Consider the following 17,078-nt stretch of genomic DNA (forward strand, 5'->3'; position numbering starts at 1 on the left):
ATAGCCGCAATTGACGCGCCATAAAGCCGGAGTTGACGCGCCTAATAGCCGCAATTGACGCACCATAAAGCCGGAGTTGACGCGCCTAATAGCCGCAATTGACGCGCCATAAAGCCGGAGTTGACGCGCCTAATAGCCGCAATTGACGCGCCATAAAGCCGGAGTTGACGCGCCTAATAGCCGCAATTGACGCACCATAAAGCCGGAGTTGACGCGCCTAATAGCCGCAATTGACGCGCCTAATAGCCGCAATTGACGCGCCATAAAGCCGGAGTTGACGCGCCTAATAGCCGCAATTGACGCGCCATAAAGCCGGAGTTGACGCGCCTAATAGCCGCAATTGACGCGCCTAATAGCCGCAATTGACGCGCCATAAAGCCGGAGTTGACGCGCCTAATAGCCGCAATTGACGCGCCATAAAGCCGGAGTTGACGCGCCTAATAGCCGCAATTGACGCGCCTAATAGCCGCAATTGACGCGCCATAAAGCCGGAGTTGACGCGCCTAATAGCCGCAATTGACGCGCCTAATAGCCGCAATTGACGCGCCATAAAGCCGGAGTTGACGCGCCTAATAGCCGCAATTGACGCGCCATAAAGCCGGAGTTGACGCGCCTAATAGCCGCAATTGACGCGCCATAAAGCCGGAGTTGACGCGCCTAATAGCCGCAATTGACGCGCCATAAAGCCGGAGTTGACGCGCCTAATAGCCGCAATTGACGCACCATAAAGCCGGAGTTGACGCGCCTAATAGCCGCAATTGACGCGCCATAAAGCCGGAGTTGACGCGCCTAATAGCCGCAATTGACGCGCCATAAAGCCGGAGTTGACGCGCCTATTAGCCGCAATTGACGCGCAAAAAAGCCGGTGCTAATATTAAATATAGTTATGACAATTTAAAAAATATTTAATCGATTTCAAATACAAATTATGAAATAAATTTAGAATAAATAAAGTTAAAATCAAATACTAAATGTTGACATAAATCCGCAATTGACGCTCCATAGAGACATAATTCACATGAAAATACAAAACATTGATCCGGTGTAAAACAAATAAAGAACAAAAAAATAATTATTAATTATTAAATTATCAAACATTTAAATTTATTTATTTAAATCACAAAATAAATATTAAATTTTAAAAAAATAATCAAAATAAATATTATAAAATTATAATACAATTTTAAAGTCTAACATTAATACAATCGTCATTTGCACCAAATTTATCGCCAATAATATTGTTGCCATTGATCTCTCTGTCGTCTAATTTAATAATAATTGTATTGTGATTGTCGACAGCCGTTGCCGACCTCTTGATGGCGTCCGACAGGATTTTATCGGAACTGTCGGTTAAAATACGTTTCGATAGATTCAAAAACGGCGCCTCAAATACCAGATAACCAAATATTGATACAATCAAAGTGATCACTAATATACCCAAACCGATACATATCTGATAAAAAAAAGTTTTTATTAGTTTATTATACTTTTTTAATGTGTTAAATGATATTTGTAATTAAATGAATCATTTATATATCATTTAATATTAGTTAAAACAATTGATACAATGCTTACCAATTCAATGTCGCGATAAATAATAAGATCGCGTTTATGAAAATAGTAAAACCAAATAACTATTAAATTTAATAAATAAATTTGATAAGTTAGTCGACTTAATGGCAATAATTGCTTATTGGATAAAATTTTATTGACAATGCCTGTTAAAAATGAAAAAATCAAAAATTAATTATCAATAATTTATTTATAAATATTTATTTTTTATTTAAAAAAACCTCCTCTTTTATTGAGACATTCATTGAGTATCCAAGCGATTCCCGCAATAAATAAAATACGATGAAAACCATTGTATGCAACAGACAATGTCATCGATGGCTCGTTTTCTGATATTGTATTGTATAAACAGGTTATTATCAATGAAACCAAACTAATTAGCGGTAAAATACACCATAAGAATAGTTGAGATAACTGTAATAATTAATTATCAGATTTTTAGACATAAATATGATAATTGTTTTATTTTATTATCAACTTTTACTTACTAGACTTAATGTATAAATTTTTTGTTTTGTACTCAGATATACACCAATTGATACACCAATAAAATATGAAGAAAAATGATTAAATGGCAAATAATTTTTCAATCTTAAATCAGTTGCTATATCTCTGTATAAAAAAATTGAAAAACATATAAATAATTTATTTATAATAGAAATAGTTTTATTAATTTTGAATTTACCCAATAATTGGTTTATCAATGAATGAACTCTTAAGTGATAGTTTGTTGTAAAAAGTCATAAATATTGGAAATATAACTCCAATTATGATAAGCGATGTGCATATTATACGAAACAATTTTGGCTTATTATAAGTGATGAACAATACTATTAGTGAAATTAAATTGAGCTGAAAGTAGACGCTTATGAACCATAAGTGCGGCAAACACTATGAAAAAACATTATTCAAAAATAAAATTAACAATCAATTGTTACATTTGTGGCAACAAAATATAATTACAAGATTATTAAAGTTGTTTTCGGGTAACAAATTGCTTATTAATAGTAAACTTTGCCACCAATTGTGAGCGCAAGCGTCCCGGAGTCGTTCAGTACTTGAATTATAAACTGGTCCTCCGTTTGGTAGGACAGGCATTAGGAAAACCAGTGTCAACGGCAAGATAATGGGTGGCAATAGTCGTACCAAACGTTTTCCAATATATTTGGCAAAATTTAATCGTCTATTGGTTTTTGTTAAATATGTTGTCGTCGTGAAGGCGGTTAGGAAACCACTATAAACAATGAAAGACAATAAACAAAACAAAAAAAGTTAGTTTAATAATAAGTTATTTATACACAAAAAGTGTCGTAAATCATTGATTAGAATGAGAGAGAGAGAGAGAGAAAGAAAGAGAGAAAGAGAGAGAGGATGTGTTATAAATGGCAAATACCCGATGAGGAAGAATATCTGCGATGAGTTCCAACTGTTTAATATCAGTTGATAGGGAAGACTTTGGCCTCTAATGTTAAGCTCTGTTTGCATACTCTCTAGATTTTGTAAGAATTAATATATCAAACAATTTAAAGAAAATTATTATTATTAACAATAATACACTTTTTTTTTGTTTAAAATATTTGATTTTAAAAACAATTTTTTTTCTGCAAACAAGAAAACTCTTAATTAAGTACTTATAAGTGCTCTGATTTGTGGCTGATATCCAAACAAATAGACGTTTGCCATAACTATCCAAACGATTGCAATCACTTTTAAGCCATTGATTGATTGCAATTGTTTATCATTTTGTTTACACTTTAATGAATATAATTTTTTCAAATTACTAATCAATGAGAAACACATTATCATCGGTGCGCCAGTGCTTTCAATATCAATAGGTTTATCATTAAATAAATTGTAAAACAGTTCACAGCCAGTGGCCAAACCAACTAAGCCGCACATACCGCTGATAATGGCACTGATAGTTGCAAAATAACAAAAACAAAAAAATCATTGTAATAATTGTCTGAATTCATAAATTATATGAAAAAAAATTATGACTTACATTGAAATGATTGAGTAAAAGTCAAGTCTTTGAAATATTGTTTTGACAGTTATTTTCTCTCCCGTATAGCAATCACTGCCTAATTCAGCCTTTATTTGATATCTACTCAATGCTACAATTAAATTATCAAAACATTTATTATGTTTTTAAAAAATAATAATAATAAATTCAATTTTATAATATTCATAAAATATAATTATTAGTTAATAATTATATAAACATACAATGATTTAAAATCATGTTTATATCGTTGGCCTCACAATCTGATACAATGCAAACACCCAGTGAATAGACATTAGAGTAATAGTTATGGGCCAGGGATGTCAAGTGCTGTATATTCTGGACAATTTTATTATTATTATATATTTTATGTTATATAATAGTATAAACTTTTTAATAAATAAAACATTTACCGGATTATCAAGTGATGTATCGGTAAAGTTGAATAGTTTGTGTGAATACCGCAGATTAGGGGATAAGGGGGGCAATGGAGGTGTTATGCGTACCAAACAATACTTTCCGTTTAATTGTTTTTCACTTTCTGTATCCTCCAGATAGCCTCCAATGCATTGATCAAAGTTACCTAGATCAGCTAACGTTCCCTCTAATAGACCACTAGATACTAATTTTCCTGATGCATCTAAATCTATAATATAATTGAAAATACAAATTTAAAAAATACTATTAATTGCATGTAAATTAATTTAATTATTAAATATTTGATTTATTATTTTTTCATTGACTTGAAAAAATAGGAAAATAAATGAATCTATAAATAATAATATGTTCTAAAATATAATTTTCAATATATTATGTTTAATTTATTTATAATTTTTATTATTTTTTATATCATTAAAATTTGTTTGTATATTATTTTAGCAATTAATTGACAAATTAGTTATTTTAATAAAATAAAATAAAATATCTTATATGTTATGCTGTAATGGAAATATAATTTATTTAATAATATACAACTCATTGATTAAAATTATAATTAAGGAAAATCTTTCTCTAAATTATTATCTTGAGTCTTATAATGTATTTTTTTGTAGATACAATGGCATTCATTTTATTGTATATTTTCTAAACTTATTAAAAATATGTGTAATTTAGCTATTTTTATGACATTTATTTTTTCAAATTCAAAGATTGTGTTGTATTGTGATTAACTACTACTGTACATACTGTACAGTATATAATAACTATACATTAAATAATATTATATTTAGATATTACTAATCATGTATTATAAGTTATAGCATAAAATTAAAATAACAATTATCAATGAAACCCTTCAATTGAATTGTAATCAATAACTTACTATTGAATTTAACATTAAGTGTTTAAAAAAATAAAAATTTGTTTATCGCATATAAAAAATCATTAGTCGTGTCAAAAAAAAATGATGTTTTGAGATATTATTATTATTATTATTAAAACATTTTGTTTGACAGTATAAATAGCATTTATTATATACTGTAAATAAGCTTATATAGATATTTACAACATTTGCTAACTTACCTGACAACTTAAGCCTTTGTTATTTAAATTAAGTTTATTTTTTGAAAATAGATATAATCATTAATAAAAAAATTCATGTTAACCAATATACATAAGTCAAAAACATCACACATATTTAAAAAAAATAAAATTATACAATATATATATAAATAATAGGTTATGTTTGTACTACTTTTTTTTATTTAGTTAGAAAAATGTTTTGATACCACTTTTTTAAATAAAATTCTAAAAATAAAAACATTTTATCACTTTTATCGTTGTGTATCACTAAGTTTTCCAGTGATATGCATGATATGTATGATATTATATAACATTTGACTTTTATATAATATATAAAAAATAGCTTTTATAACCCATTTTTAACAAGTAGTGTAGCTTTGTTTGCATTGATTTTTTTAATTAGCATTTTTGTATTTCAAACTCTTTTTCTTCAAAATTATAAATATATTGTTAGAAAAAATAGTATTTCAAACGTGTAAACATTTGTAAATTTGCTTTCAATGTTAAATTCAATCAATTATACTTCAAAAAAATTATAGTATTGAATACAAAAATAAAATCAATCAATTTGTTGAGCAATTTGTCTTAATATGTTCATGTATTGCAAAACAAGTTTCTGTTATTTTATATTATTATTAAAAAAAATTATATGAACTACATTTCACTTTATTATTATTATTATGTTATTGTAATTAACAAAAATTATATAACACTATCAATAAACTAAAATCAAATGTAAATATTACAAAATCTATAACTATTTATGTAATTATTATTAATATTAAAATTATAGCATTCTTTGAATTACTGGTTGTCAATTAAATGATAAAAGTTTATAAATATCACTATTTTAAGTAATACCACTCCATGTGTTTAAAGATAAATAAATAACACAATTCTTACTTGAAATGTATAAAAATATTTTGTTAAAATCAGTACAAAATCATTAGAAAGTTAACAGATATCTCAGTGAAATATATTTCAAGCATTTGACAAACATGTTAAACATATTACAAATATGTTAAGCATTGTTAAAATTGAAATAAATTCATAGTATGGTACTTATCAACGACAACAACAAAATAACTAACACTTAATTAATACTTAATACTGTAAATACTGTATTACAGTATAACTTAATAATAGCATTGAAAATCTCTAAATGTAATAATTTTAATAGAAGTTAAAAAAAATTTAAGATAACATACATTTGACAGCTCTGTTATCAAACTTTTGTAGACGACTGGCCCAACGGGTCAAACCAATGAAACAATTTTGGGAAATGTGTTCACTTAAGATAAAACCGTATTCATTGAGAGCTGGCATCACTTTCTTGAACTCTTTATCCAACTCTTTGGACAATAATTGCCATAAAAAATCATATACTTTCTCGGGAGTCGAGTTTAGCGGTAATTCCTCATCAGTTGGTCCTTTGATAAGCAATTTGTCGAGAAGTTCGACATTATTGTCTTCACTATCATCTCCTGTATCGTCGTATTCAGTGTCCTCACTGTCTTCACTATCTTCACTATCTTCAGCACTGTTTTCAACTTCTTTATGATTATCTTCATTGGTATTAACTTTGAATTCAACTTCATTTGGTTTAACATCACTAGTAGTTTCAATCATCGATTTGTTAATAAACTCCACTTCAGACTCCGTGATTGTGACCACAGTTTCAGTTGTGATGAGAACTTCATCTTCTACTTCAACACCGTCTGTGGCAATAATACTGGTTGTGGACTCATTATGTGATAGACAATGTGAAGCCAGTAATAAACATAAACTAAATATCTTTATTACTGTTTTAACACACATTTTACTAGAAAATGAAACTTTTGCTCAAAACGAGTTGTCTGTTAAGCAAAACTTCAAAAATTGAGATTAGCTTTCCTTGAATACGAAAAGTTTATATTTTATTTTAATTTTTGTTTTGTTTATTGAATTCTCAAATATTATTGCTCAAGAAGTTTACTAATATCATAAATTAACGATAATATTGAAGAAACATATATAGAAAATATATTCACGCATATAATAAAAACTGGTATTCATAAAAAATTATTATAGTTTATGATTTACTAGAAATTTAGTAGTCAAACGTTTGGCTATAAATGGCATACAATTTATTATTATTATTATTAATATTAACTAAACTAATGTACTCAACAACAAACAATAAAAAACTAAGTAAACAATAATAACCAATAGATTTATGGCAATAAGTTTGCCAAATAAATTAGGCTTTTTTTAGTTGTGAACCAAAACTTAAGAGGAATGGTTTAAGTGGTCTAACTTTCCCTTATAATAGACAACTACTGTCAGTCTATCTCTATCTTTCCCTTTGGTTATATATTTGCTAATCTAATGGTCATAAAGTTTATTATAAGTTATATCCAGTCAAAGTATAGCGAGAGTAAAACCTAGTGAAGCCTACGAATGACTTCCCTTATAAGCTTACTATTTGATGTTGTTGTTGTTGTTGCCTAAACTACCAGTCCTTTTCATCAAAAAAGCAAGTCTACAAAAAACAAGTTATCACACCATCCATACAGACATCAATTTACTTAAAGCACTACTTGAGTGTCAACTTTGAAGGACAACAACACTACTATAGTATGCTATTGTCTACTATTTAATATAGAGAAAGACTGAGATGATATTATTTTTTTCCTAAACTCCATGTGCCGTACGACTGGGCACATATAGATTCCATTGACTGTATTGAACCAATGAGCCGCATCAACACCATAGTCCAACTAAAATACAATCATCCCATACACTACTGTATACAATCATCAAAACTTTCATTAAATCGAGAAAATAATAACAAAAATATAAAACTATTGTCACTTTTCAAGGACAGGGAGGTGTTATTTTTTATATAAAAAAGGCAAATGATTTTTTAAAAGCGTTTTTTTAAATAGTAAATAACGTTTAAAAACACATAAAAAATTTAGATTATCTCTTTTATATATATATATATATAACATAATAGCCTTACACTACTATAGATCTTATAAATACAGGTATATCAGGGATATTATTTGATGAGAAAGACCCCTCCTTTAGTATTGTGTCAGTAATGAAAAACATTGATATAAATTATTTTTAAGATTATAGTACTGTATATATACTGAATTATATAACATATATTTAAAGTACAATTTATTTAACTCAACAAAACGATATAAAAAATATGTTTAAAACCTTTTTATTCTGTTAGTAAATGCAAAAATGCAATGAACTCTACTGTATATACTTGTATATAATTTACTGTATATATCTATAAATAATAAAAACTTTAGATTATGATACTGTATATACTGTATAAAATAATTTACTTTAGATACTGTATAAAATAACAACAATGATAAATATCTTGCAAACATGACAATATAAAAAAATTTATTAAGATATCAAATTATTATATGATATATGTGTGTAAAAAAATTGTATGTTTTGTAGTGTTTTACAACAATAACAAAAAAAAATATTGATTGACTTATTGTTAAGAGAAAAATATACAATAATAAGTTTAGGAAATTAATGTATATCTTATTTTTGGTCATTTTCTTAGTAAATATCATATACTGAGACAAAAACATTTATATATTAATATTTACATATAATTTGTTTAATGTGTTGACCAAATAGTAATTGACGTCAATAACAAAGAATATTATTACTATTATAATATGTTGAGTTAGATATTAAAATGTGTGTATATATCAGGAAATATTTGTCAATTATATTTGCATATCAATTATTTTTAAAAAATTATATTATAGAAATACAATATATTAAAATAATACTATTTTTCCTTAACGATGATCTTACTTATTATAAATAATACTAATGTATTTAAATATTAAATATAAACTAATATATAAAATTTTGCTTGGTAAATAATTGTTAATAATTAAAAAATATGAATCATACATTATAATTACTGTAAAAAAATCATTTTTTAAAATAAATTTTTCACCAAAAAATTAATATGCAATTAACTTTTACTTATACAGTATAAAATCATTGAAAAATTAAAATTTAATAATAATATATATAGTATAAAATATTTTGTTTTATTGTTTTACAGTAAATCATTGATATAATAGAGATAATAAATACTAATCGTTAGTTAATTAATAAATAAAAATTGCATAGTACTGTATGTATTCAAAAATATTTAATTAAAAACAATGCACCTAAATATGATATGATATTATAACATATGGGGTATAAAAATAAAATATTTTGTATATTTATATAATTTCTAACTTCAACAACATTTATATAATATACAAAACAGTGTTTTTATCTTGATAATCATCGTAAATCATGTAGATTATACAACATTACAATAATATTTATAAAAGGCTTTACTCATATATCTATAAACTACTGTGAAATTTATCAATTGATAAAAAAAATTAAATTCATTATATAATATTAGTGACAACTTTTTTTATGAAAAAAAAACTAAAGTCTATATACAGTATTTATTATAATAACAATATCTGTAATAATAATATTTGTATATACAAAATAAAATTATATCTACTGTTGTATAATATTAATATACACACAGATCTATGATATCTATGCCAAATACAATATCAACATAACATGCGTGTAATGAAATTATTTATACAAATATTAATCAACTAATATATACGATATATATATATATATATAACAATATTAACAATTCACTGGTAAGGTATATGTTTGCTTAGATTATGGGCTATATTTTGCTTAAACCAGAAACAGAGATAACTAACTAACGCTATACTAAATCATACATTTTATTATTAAGTGGTATACAGTATTGTTGTGTCAAAACGATTTGTAAATTTATAATACTGTATAATTTGCTAATATTACACTATTGTATGTAAAAATAAAAAACTATACCCATATATTTATTTTTTTTGTGCTAATTATTTTTAAAATTTTACTTTATAATTACCAAAATTGCTTTTGATATTGCTAATTAAATTTTGTTAAATTACAGAAAAAAATATTTATGTTTATCATTGAATATAAAGCTAGAATATTCCGAATGATTGTAAATATTATAAAAAATATATTATAAGTTATTTATAATATTATCAAATAATAAATCTGCATTCATATATAATTACTATTAATTTATTTATTTTATGAAAACAATGCATTAAATTATTAATAGTGTTAAAAAACCATATAATTTATTTGAACTTTTTTATTATTATTATTATGCAAAAAATTGATATAATATAATTTATTGTAATATAAATAAGTTTATGTGACATTTCAAATATGTTGTGAAATTATATTTATATATAGATCTTGTTATATATATATATATATTTAAATGTGTATTTGTGTGCGATTTTTTTTACTATAAAGTTTATTATTATTATTATTATTACTGTATTTTCTGAGTATATGTTAAAAGTCAACCAATTATCACACATTTTTTCCAGTGCATTAAAATTGATAATAAAATAAAACTATTATATGATATACCAAACACCGATACGATCTCTCAAACTACTAAATAACTAAACAAAACAACTGATAAATTGTGGGAATCATCACATCATTCAATGGACAATCAAATCAATTGTTGTTATATAAGTATATATATATATACTATATATGTGGGACCTGTTTTTGGCAAAAAAAATAATAAAATAAACTAAGTTACAAAAATATTATCATTAAAATTAGTGCCAATTCATGAATTGTAGCAAAAAAATATTTTTTTTTCTATATATTAATATTGAAATATATAATAAACAACAATAAAACAAACAATAATATAACAAAACATTTTTTCCATTGAAAAACAACAGCAAAAAAAATGCATGACATTTAAAGCAATTTTTTTGTAATAATATACCTGTAATATACCTGCAAAACATTAATTATAGCAAATCATAAAACAGTAATACTGTACTACTTATTGTGTTTAACTTGATATGCAATTCAATGATAATATAATTTTAAAATTTTAATACATATATAGATACATACAGTAAGTGTTGTAAATAGTGTCTAATAGATGTCAATACAATAGTTTTGAATGTTTTAAGCTATGCTTTAAGCAATACATTGGGAGTACAATACTTTTCCATACAATACTACACTATATTTATGTGTATTATTAATACATAGACATAGAGTTGTGTTGATTATTGACAGACATATTATGTTATGTTAAATGATGTGCTGTTTTGTGTGTTTTTGCATTTATTTTCAATCAATGGATTGAATGCAACAACAATACAATGATTAACAACAAAAATAATGATAAATATAATTTTAATACAATTAATTTATTATTAAACATATAGTTATTGTGATATCAATGATCATCAATAATCTATACTCATATCTATTATTATTATTACGTAAATGAGTCACACGTTTTGAGTTATTTATTATTATTATTATTATTATGATATTATCGTAAAATAAAAATTAAAAAATAATAATAAATTATTATATATTTTTTAATTATACAAATCAGTGATTATATAAAATATATTCCTATATTTTGTTACAAGTGTTTAGCAATAATAAAAAGTTTATAATAATAATAATAATATAGTAATTATTATAATATAACTAATGTTACGATGAGTGATGAGCTGACGACCGGATCCGATGTCTTCAAGCGGTGTGTAATCATCCAAAAGGATGAAAGAGGTTATGGCCTTCGGGTTAGCGGAGAGTCGCCGGTGTTTGTCGAGAGTGTCAAAGAAGGTATGAGATGTGTTATATATTGTCCATTGTTTTGTGTTTGAAGACCACCCAAAATTGGTGACCAATTGTTTGAATAATGTTTAATTTTGTTTACCGTACAGGAGGTGCCGCGTGGCGGGCGGGCGTCCGTCCAGGAGACGAGATTATCAAAGTGTCTGGCACTTTGGTAACCCGTATGAATCACGGCGAAGTGGTCCGTATGATACAGAGCTGCGGCTCTTACGTTGGTCTTACTTTGCTGTCGCTGAAGAACCCGCCGCCATCCACAACAAACAATATGCAAGCGAAACCTATTCAGATTACAGGCCCGCAACCGGCCTCCGAAAGTACGCAACAGGCGTACGACGACAGGAAAATGGATATCTTTCGTGATATGATTAATAAACAACGAGAATATTTGGAAGAAATGATAGCCAAAAGAAACCAAACGGAAATCGATAAGACATTGAAGACTATCAAACATTTGGAAAAAGAGATCGAAAAGATGACATTAGACGCCCAACGACATCGACACACATCGATGAGTGCCGAAAACTTGACCACCGGTAGCACCAGTGACCCGACAATAGTCTCTGCTGCTAACGGTAATGCCAAGAAATCGCACTCATTTGGTCAGTACGATACACGGGCGCCGATTATGACGATGGAGTCCGACGAAGACAACGATGACTATACCAATAATAATAATAAAAACAACAGCTTTAATGTTGTCATTAATAACTCGAATAACAGAAGAAATAGTAATTTGTTGATTAACCAGAAAAGCAAATATCCGGATATCAACGAAATCCCTAAAACTGTGGACCAACTCCACGGTTACAGTCTTCAGATGACACGTTTTCTGTTGACACAAGACCTTAAACCCCATGCATTACTCTTTCATACCATTGCTGGACACGTATTTCCATTGTTGGTCGCACAGATGGGTCCCTACAATCAGAAGGCCATCCAACGACTTGCCTGGCAGATCGCGTCCACGTGGCTGATGCACGAATCGCCGCTCACATTCGCCGATTTTCCGCCCGAATTGATCGACCGTTTCGGTTTGACATTAGAGTCATCGCAACAATCTTTGGACACACTGTTTGAGCCATTTTTCGGTGTTACACGTGATATCCTTAAGGAACAGTTAGAGTCATGGCGTCATACCATCAACTTGGGTCTGGCGCCGCCTACGATGCCGACGGCCAAAGAAGAGCTTCACGCCATACTTGACTTAGTGTTGAACGAGTCGACCTCAATTCGCGAGCTTGAAGTGGTGGTCGATTCCTTCATACAACACGCCAACGTCAACAACACATCGACGATGGCTGTGGTAACGGCACTCTTAACCATTGGTCACTGTGTGTTTGCGTGTCACACAAAACATCTACTCTTCACACAAGCAAATTCGTCTCAACCAATTAATCCAGTGCTAAAGTTATCTATGGATCAATCAAATAAGAAACACAAGAGAGCCGTCTCTCTTCAGAACCGAAATCAAATGCCGGGTCATATAGAGGCCGGCCATCACTTTAATCCGACGTACGAGTTCACGAAACCGATTTTTTGTTACGGCTGCTACTCACCCGTTTGGGGCACATATGGTCTTAATTGTGCACATTGTCAGATGTCTGTCCATAACTGGTGCATGAAGAGCACGTCATCAACTAATCCGTGTCCCGGACCTCAATCAGACAATCAGTCGAATAGTGAGACCACGCCATCCGTTAGGGTGCCCAAGAAGAACAGGCGCTGGAATTCTGACAGATATACCTTTTTAGATATGATTAAGAAGATTGCGCCCAACAATGCTTATGACATACATGCGCCGCCACTCATCTCCTCGTCCGACGATTCATCCGATGACGAGGACGACGACAACACGTAAGAGCCGTCACTTTTTGTTTGACTAGTCGTTAGACACGCACTTCATCTCCAATACATTCATATCCTTTTTATTTGCAAATACAGTATACCTCTGTTTGTCTCTCTATTTCTTTCTATATATTAAATAAAGCTTTTTTTAGTTCTCTAAAACTAAAGCTTAACCATCAAAATCACATGTCGTTCCCAAATTCAGAGTAATCTATTAATTTATTTATATTAGTTTATTATAATTGTTAACAGTTTATCGATTGTATGATTTGCAAAAATATATTTTTAATTATATTTTTCCTCATTAATCCACTTTATGCTAAATCTTTGACTTTTTGTATTCACTGATCATTTGTTTCAATTAAATAAACTAATGATATTTATGTGTTAATTGATTGCATCAGATCTGGACTGACACCGCAGCCATTGCCTTCAGCAACAAGTGATACATCAGCCTCCAAGTCGACGACACCGACGCCTCCCAGCACTATAGGGCGATCCGAATCGTTTAAACAACGGGTATGTCATATAAATACATATTTTATATTGCAAGCCTACCCTACCTTATGATTATTATGTCATCAGCTTAATGTGCTTTAATTGAATGCATAAATTAGTGTAAATGTAATGTTTTAATATTGGATTTTATGGTTAGGACAGTAGTAAAAGACAAAGCTATTGATGATATTTATTGGCAATTATCTGAAATTTGACAAAAAATAGTACAAACGTATAGGTCGTTGGCTTTCGTTTAATAAATATATATAATATATATATAAAATTAAAAGCCTATCTCTCATCTCATTTGCTTCTAATAACAACTACCTCCCGGCGCTCAGCACGCGATCGCAATAAACAATATCCCTTTCCATTTACTCGATGACATCCCCATTTGTTATATAGATAGTTATTGTAGTTTTTTTGTTTTTATTTTATTTTTTATGTCCCTAAAAGACAATTTATTTTATCTGTAGTTGTATTGAACCAAATATTTGTTATACTGTAATATGTAATGACATGTTTGTTACAATATATTTCTGTTTTCTCAATATTAGCGAAAAACTGTTCCCTCGTATCGTAAACGCAGTGATCCGGCACTGCCTATAAGTAACACAAATCTGGCCAACAATAGTGTAGCGCAAGACCCGAACAGCAGTTCTCCGGGTGTGACTGGTTCGCCAACATCGACATCGCCGGGCAATTGGGAAGACTCGTCAACAGACGATGACGACGATCAGAGCCATAGCGATGTGCACAGCATTCAGACCCCAACCACTGGATCAGTGACACCGCAACATACCATTGATGATGATTCGCAGCAACCGATTCTCGATGACGATACACCACCACCATTGCCACCCCGTCCGCCATCGGAGAAGCGCAGACAGATTCGCAACGAGATTATTGACTCTGAGGGCCGACACGTTAAAGCCTTAGACTTTATTCATCAACTATACTATAAACCAATCAAAAGTCAAAATCTTATGACTAAAGATCAATTGTCGGCCGTCTTCTCCAATACCAAAAAACTATATAAAATACATAAAAATATTTTGAAAGCGCTTAAAGCGCCGCAACAGTCATTCGAGCAATCAATTTGTGATGTATTTTGTGGTCCATTAGGACAGCATTTAGAGGAAGAGGCCAGTGTTTTCTGTACCACACAGAAGTTGGTTGGTGTCGATACCTGGAGGTCTCGTAAAAAGGATTCAAAAATGAAGACAATTGTCGATAACGATCTACGATCGAAATTATTAGCTGAATCCGGTTCGGAATTTGCAAGACTTACACTCGAAGATCTTTTAGGATCAGTTTTCCAGAGACCATTGAGATATCAACTGCTACTCGAGCGCTTACTTCAGGCCACGCCATCCGATTCAATTGAATATCAATTGATAGCCAGAGCTCTTACTCGAAGTCGTGAAATCGGAGCCAAAGTCAATGAAGAGACACGAAAGGCGGAATCGAGACAACGACTCATAGACATCGAGAGAAAGACTGAAAGGGCGCCCGGATTTATACTTGACTTGGCTGACCATAGTCTTGTACACGAAGGACCTCTTGCCTGGAGAATCACCAAACAAAAGAGCGTCGATATACTGTTGGTCCTTACGAACAGAATTCTAGTGATATTAACACAAAAAGATAACTCAAAAGACAAATTTGTCTTAAAATCGCATACAAATCCGGCTAACAATACATTACATTCACCCATTGTCTTATTGGACGACGTGATTACACGGGATGTGGCCACCGATCAGACTGCCTTTTTCCTTATTTCCACAGATCATCACGTGTTTTACGAATTTTCTGCGGCCAACCCGAACGAGAAGAAACAGTGGAGAGACCTTATATTAAGTACTGCGTCGATGTTTAACGCAAATAAACCCAAAGTAATGAAAATGAAAGACTTGACGACACAGCAGAGCACTGATGAAGAGTTCAAACAAAATGATGAGGAAGAGGAGGAACGGGATGCTGAACAACATGAGGATAATGTCGTCAATGATGACCAAAATAATAACAATAATAATACCGATAATGATATTAGTGTTGAAACTGAAAGTCAATCAAAAGATCAATTAGATGAACAACAAAAGCAATCGAAAATTGAAGGAACCATACGTTATGTACGCGAAGATGAGTGTCGACCACCGGAACTCATATCTCCGACTCAGGTTACGGTCTCCACTGAGCCCAACGTTGCCGAAGCACTGGTCATTCATTCACCTGAACACCGAATTTGTGAAATCGATGAATCAATTAAACAATTATTGGATGAAAAACGAAATATTTTAGCGAATTTAAGAGGTTTTATCATTAGTTATATCATTTTATAAATTTAATTATTGATTTATAATAATTAGGTATTAAAGGTGAATACGAGTGGACAGTGGTTAGCGATATGGGTGAACACGATCACGTGTCCAGTAGTGCACGTGAGGTGACGTTTTTTGATAGAGGTATTGATTATGTCATTCAAATTGTTGATTCAAACATTTTAATTATAAACTATTTATTTTCATTTATTAACCATTAAAACAGCGATGTCTTTGGTGTCATCACTGGGCACTAATGGCTTAACTTCCGACTCATACGCACCGTTAGTTAGTCTTCGCGATCAAATCGACGCACTATTAGCCCGACTAACGCTCAGCCAAATAGAATCCGATGTCCGTCTGACAGCTACCGACGGCGCCGCCAACTATTTGGCGTCCAATGAGAGCACTGAAGATACGGCCGTTTACTTCTAAAATATACAAATTAAATGAAAGAAGTCCTAAAAAACTATATGACATTATTATAATTTAAAAATTGTATATATTTTTTATTTTTATTTTATTTTACTGTTGATAATTGAAAATATTTT

At 29.9% G+C, this 17,078-nt stretch overlaps 2 protein-coding genes across 2 annotated transcripts; one reads left to right on the forward strand and one right to left on the reverse strand.

The window, feature by feature from the left end:
* Positions 1-569: 569 nt before the first annotated feature.
* On the reverse strand, positions 570-7,002 carry LOC128955610 (uncharacterized). The gene is made up of 13 exons (XM_054301284.1): positions 6,304-7,002; positions 3,988-4,220; positions 3,799-3,913; positions 3,575-3,686; positions 3,204-3,487; positions 2,966-3,062; positions 2,536-2,806; positions 2,258-2,463; positions 2,061-2,184; positions 1,880-1,945; positions 1,196-1,453; positions 724-833; positions 570-657 (listed from the first exon to the last, which is right to left on the reverse strand). Exons 1-13 carry the CDS (start codon positions 6,911-6,913, stop codon positions 570-572), a joined length of 2,574 nt encoding a protein of 857 aa, XP_054157259.1. The 5' UTR covers positions 6,914-7,002.
* A 4,709-nt stretch (positions 7,003-11,711) lies between these two features.
* On the forward strand, positions 11,712-17,039 carry LOC128954890 (rho guanine nucleotide exchange factor 12-like). The gene is made up of 6 exons (XM_054300495.1): positions 11,712-11,851; positions 11,953-13,717; positions 14,113-14,227; positions 14,764-16,519; positions 16,576-16,671; positions 16,754-17,039. Exons 1-6 carry the CDS (start codon positions 11,725-11,727, stop codon positions 16,960-16,962), a joined length of 4,068 nt encoding a protein of 1,355 aa, XP_054156470.1. The 5' UTR covers positions 11,712-11,724; the 3' UTR covers positions 16,963-17,039.
* The last annotated feature ends 39 nt before the right edge of the window (positions 17,040-17,078 follow it).

The sequence above is a fragment of the Oppia nitens genome, unplaced genomic scaffold (genome assembly GCF_028296485.1).
Source record: "Oppia nitens isolate AA-2021 unplaced genomic scaffold, nextdenovo-longstitch-racon4-pilon3 scaffold2_pilon_pilon_pilon, whole genome shotgun sequence".
NCBI classification, from domain to species: Eukaryota; Metazoa; Arthropoda; class Arachnida; order Sarcoptiformes; family Oppiidae; genus Oppia; species Oppia nitens.

Excerpts from the sequence above, each read along its gene's own strand:
- LOC128955610 (XM_054301284.1), bottom strand. The coding sequence starts at position 6,913 with ATGTGTGTTAAAACAGTAATAAAGATATTTAGTTTATGTTTATTACTG. Across the intron at positions 4,221-6,303 it reads TGATAACAGAGCTGTCAAAT|ATTTAGATGCATCAGGAAAA; the intron begins GTATGTTATCTT and ends ATTATATTATAG. Across the intron at positions 3,687-3,798 it reads AAACATGATTTTAAATCATT|CATTGAGTAGATATCAAATA; the intron begins GTATGTTTATAT and ends ATTTAATTGTAG.
- LOC128954890 (XM_054300495.1), top strand. The coding sequence starts at position 11,725 with ATGAGTGATGAGCTGACGACCGGATCCGATGTCTTCAAGCGGTGTGTA. Across the intron at positions 11,852-11,952 it reads TGTCGAGAGTGTCAAAGAAG|GAGGTGCCGCGTGGCGGGCG; the intron begins GTATGAGATGTG and ends TTTACCGTACAG. Across the intron at positions 16,520-16,575 it reads TATTTTAGCGAATTTAAGAG|GTATTAAAGGTGAATACGAG; the intron begins GTTTTATCATTA and ends TATAATAATTAG.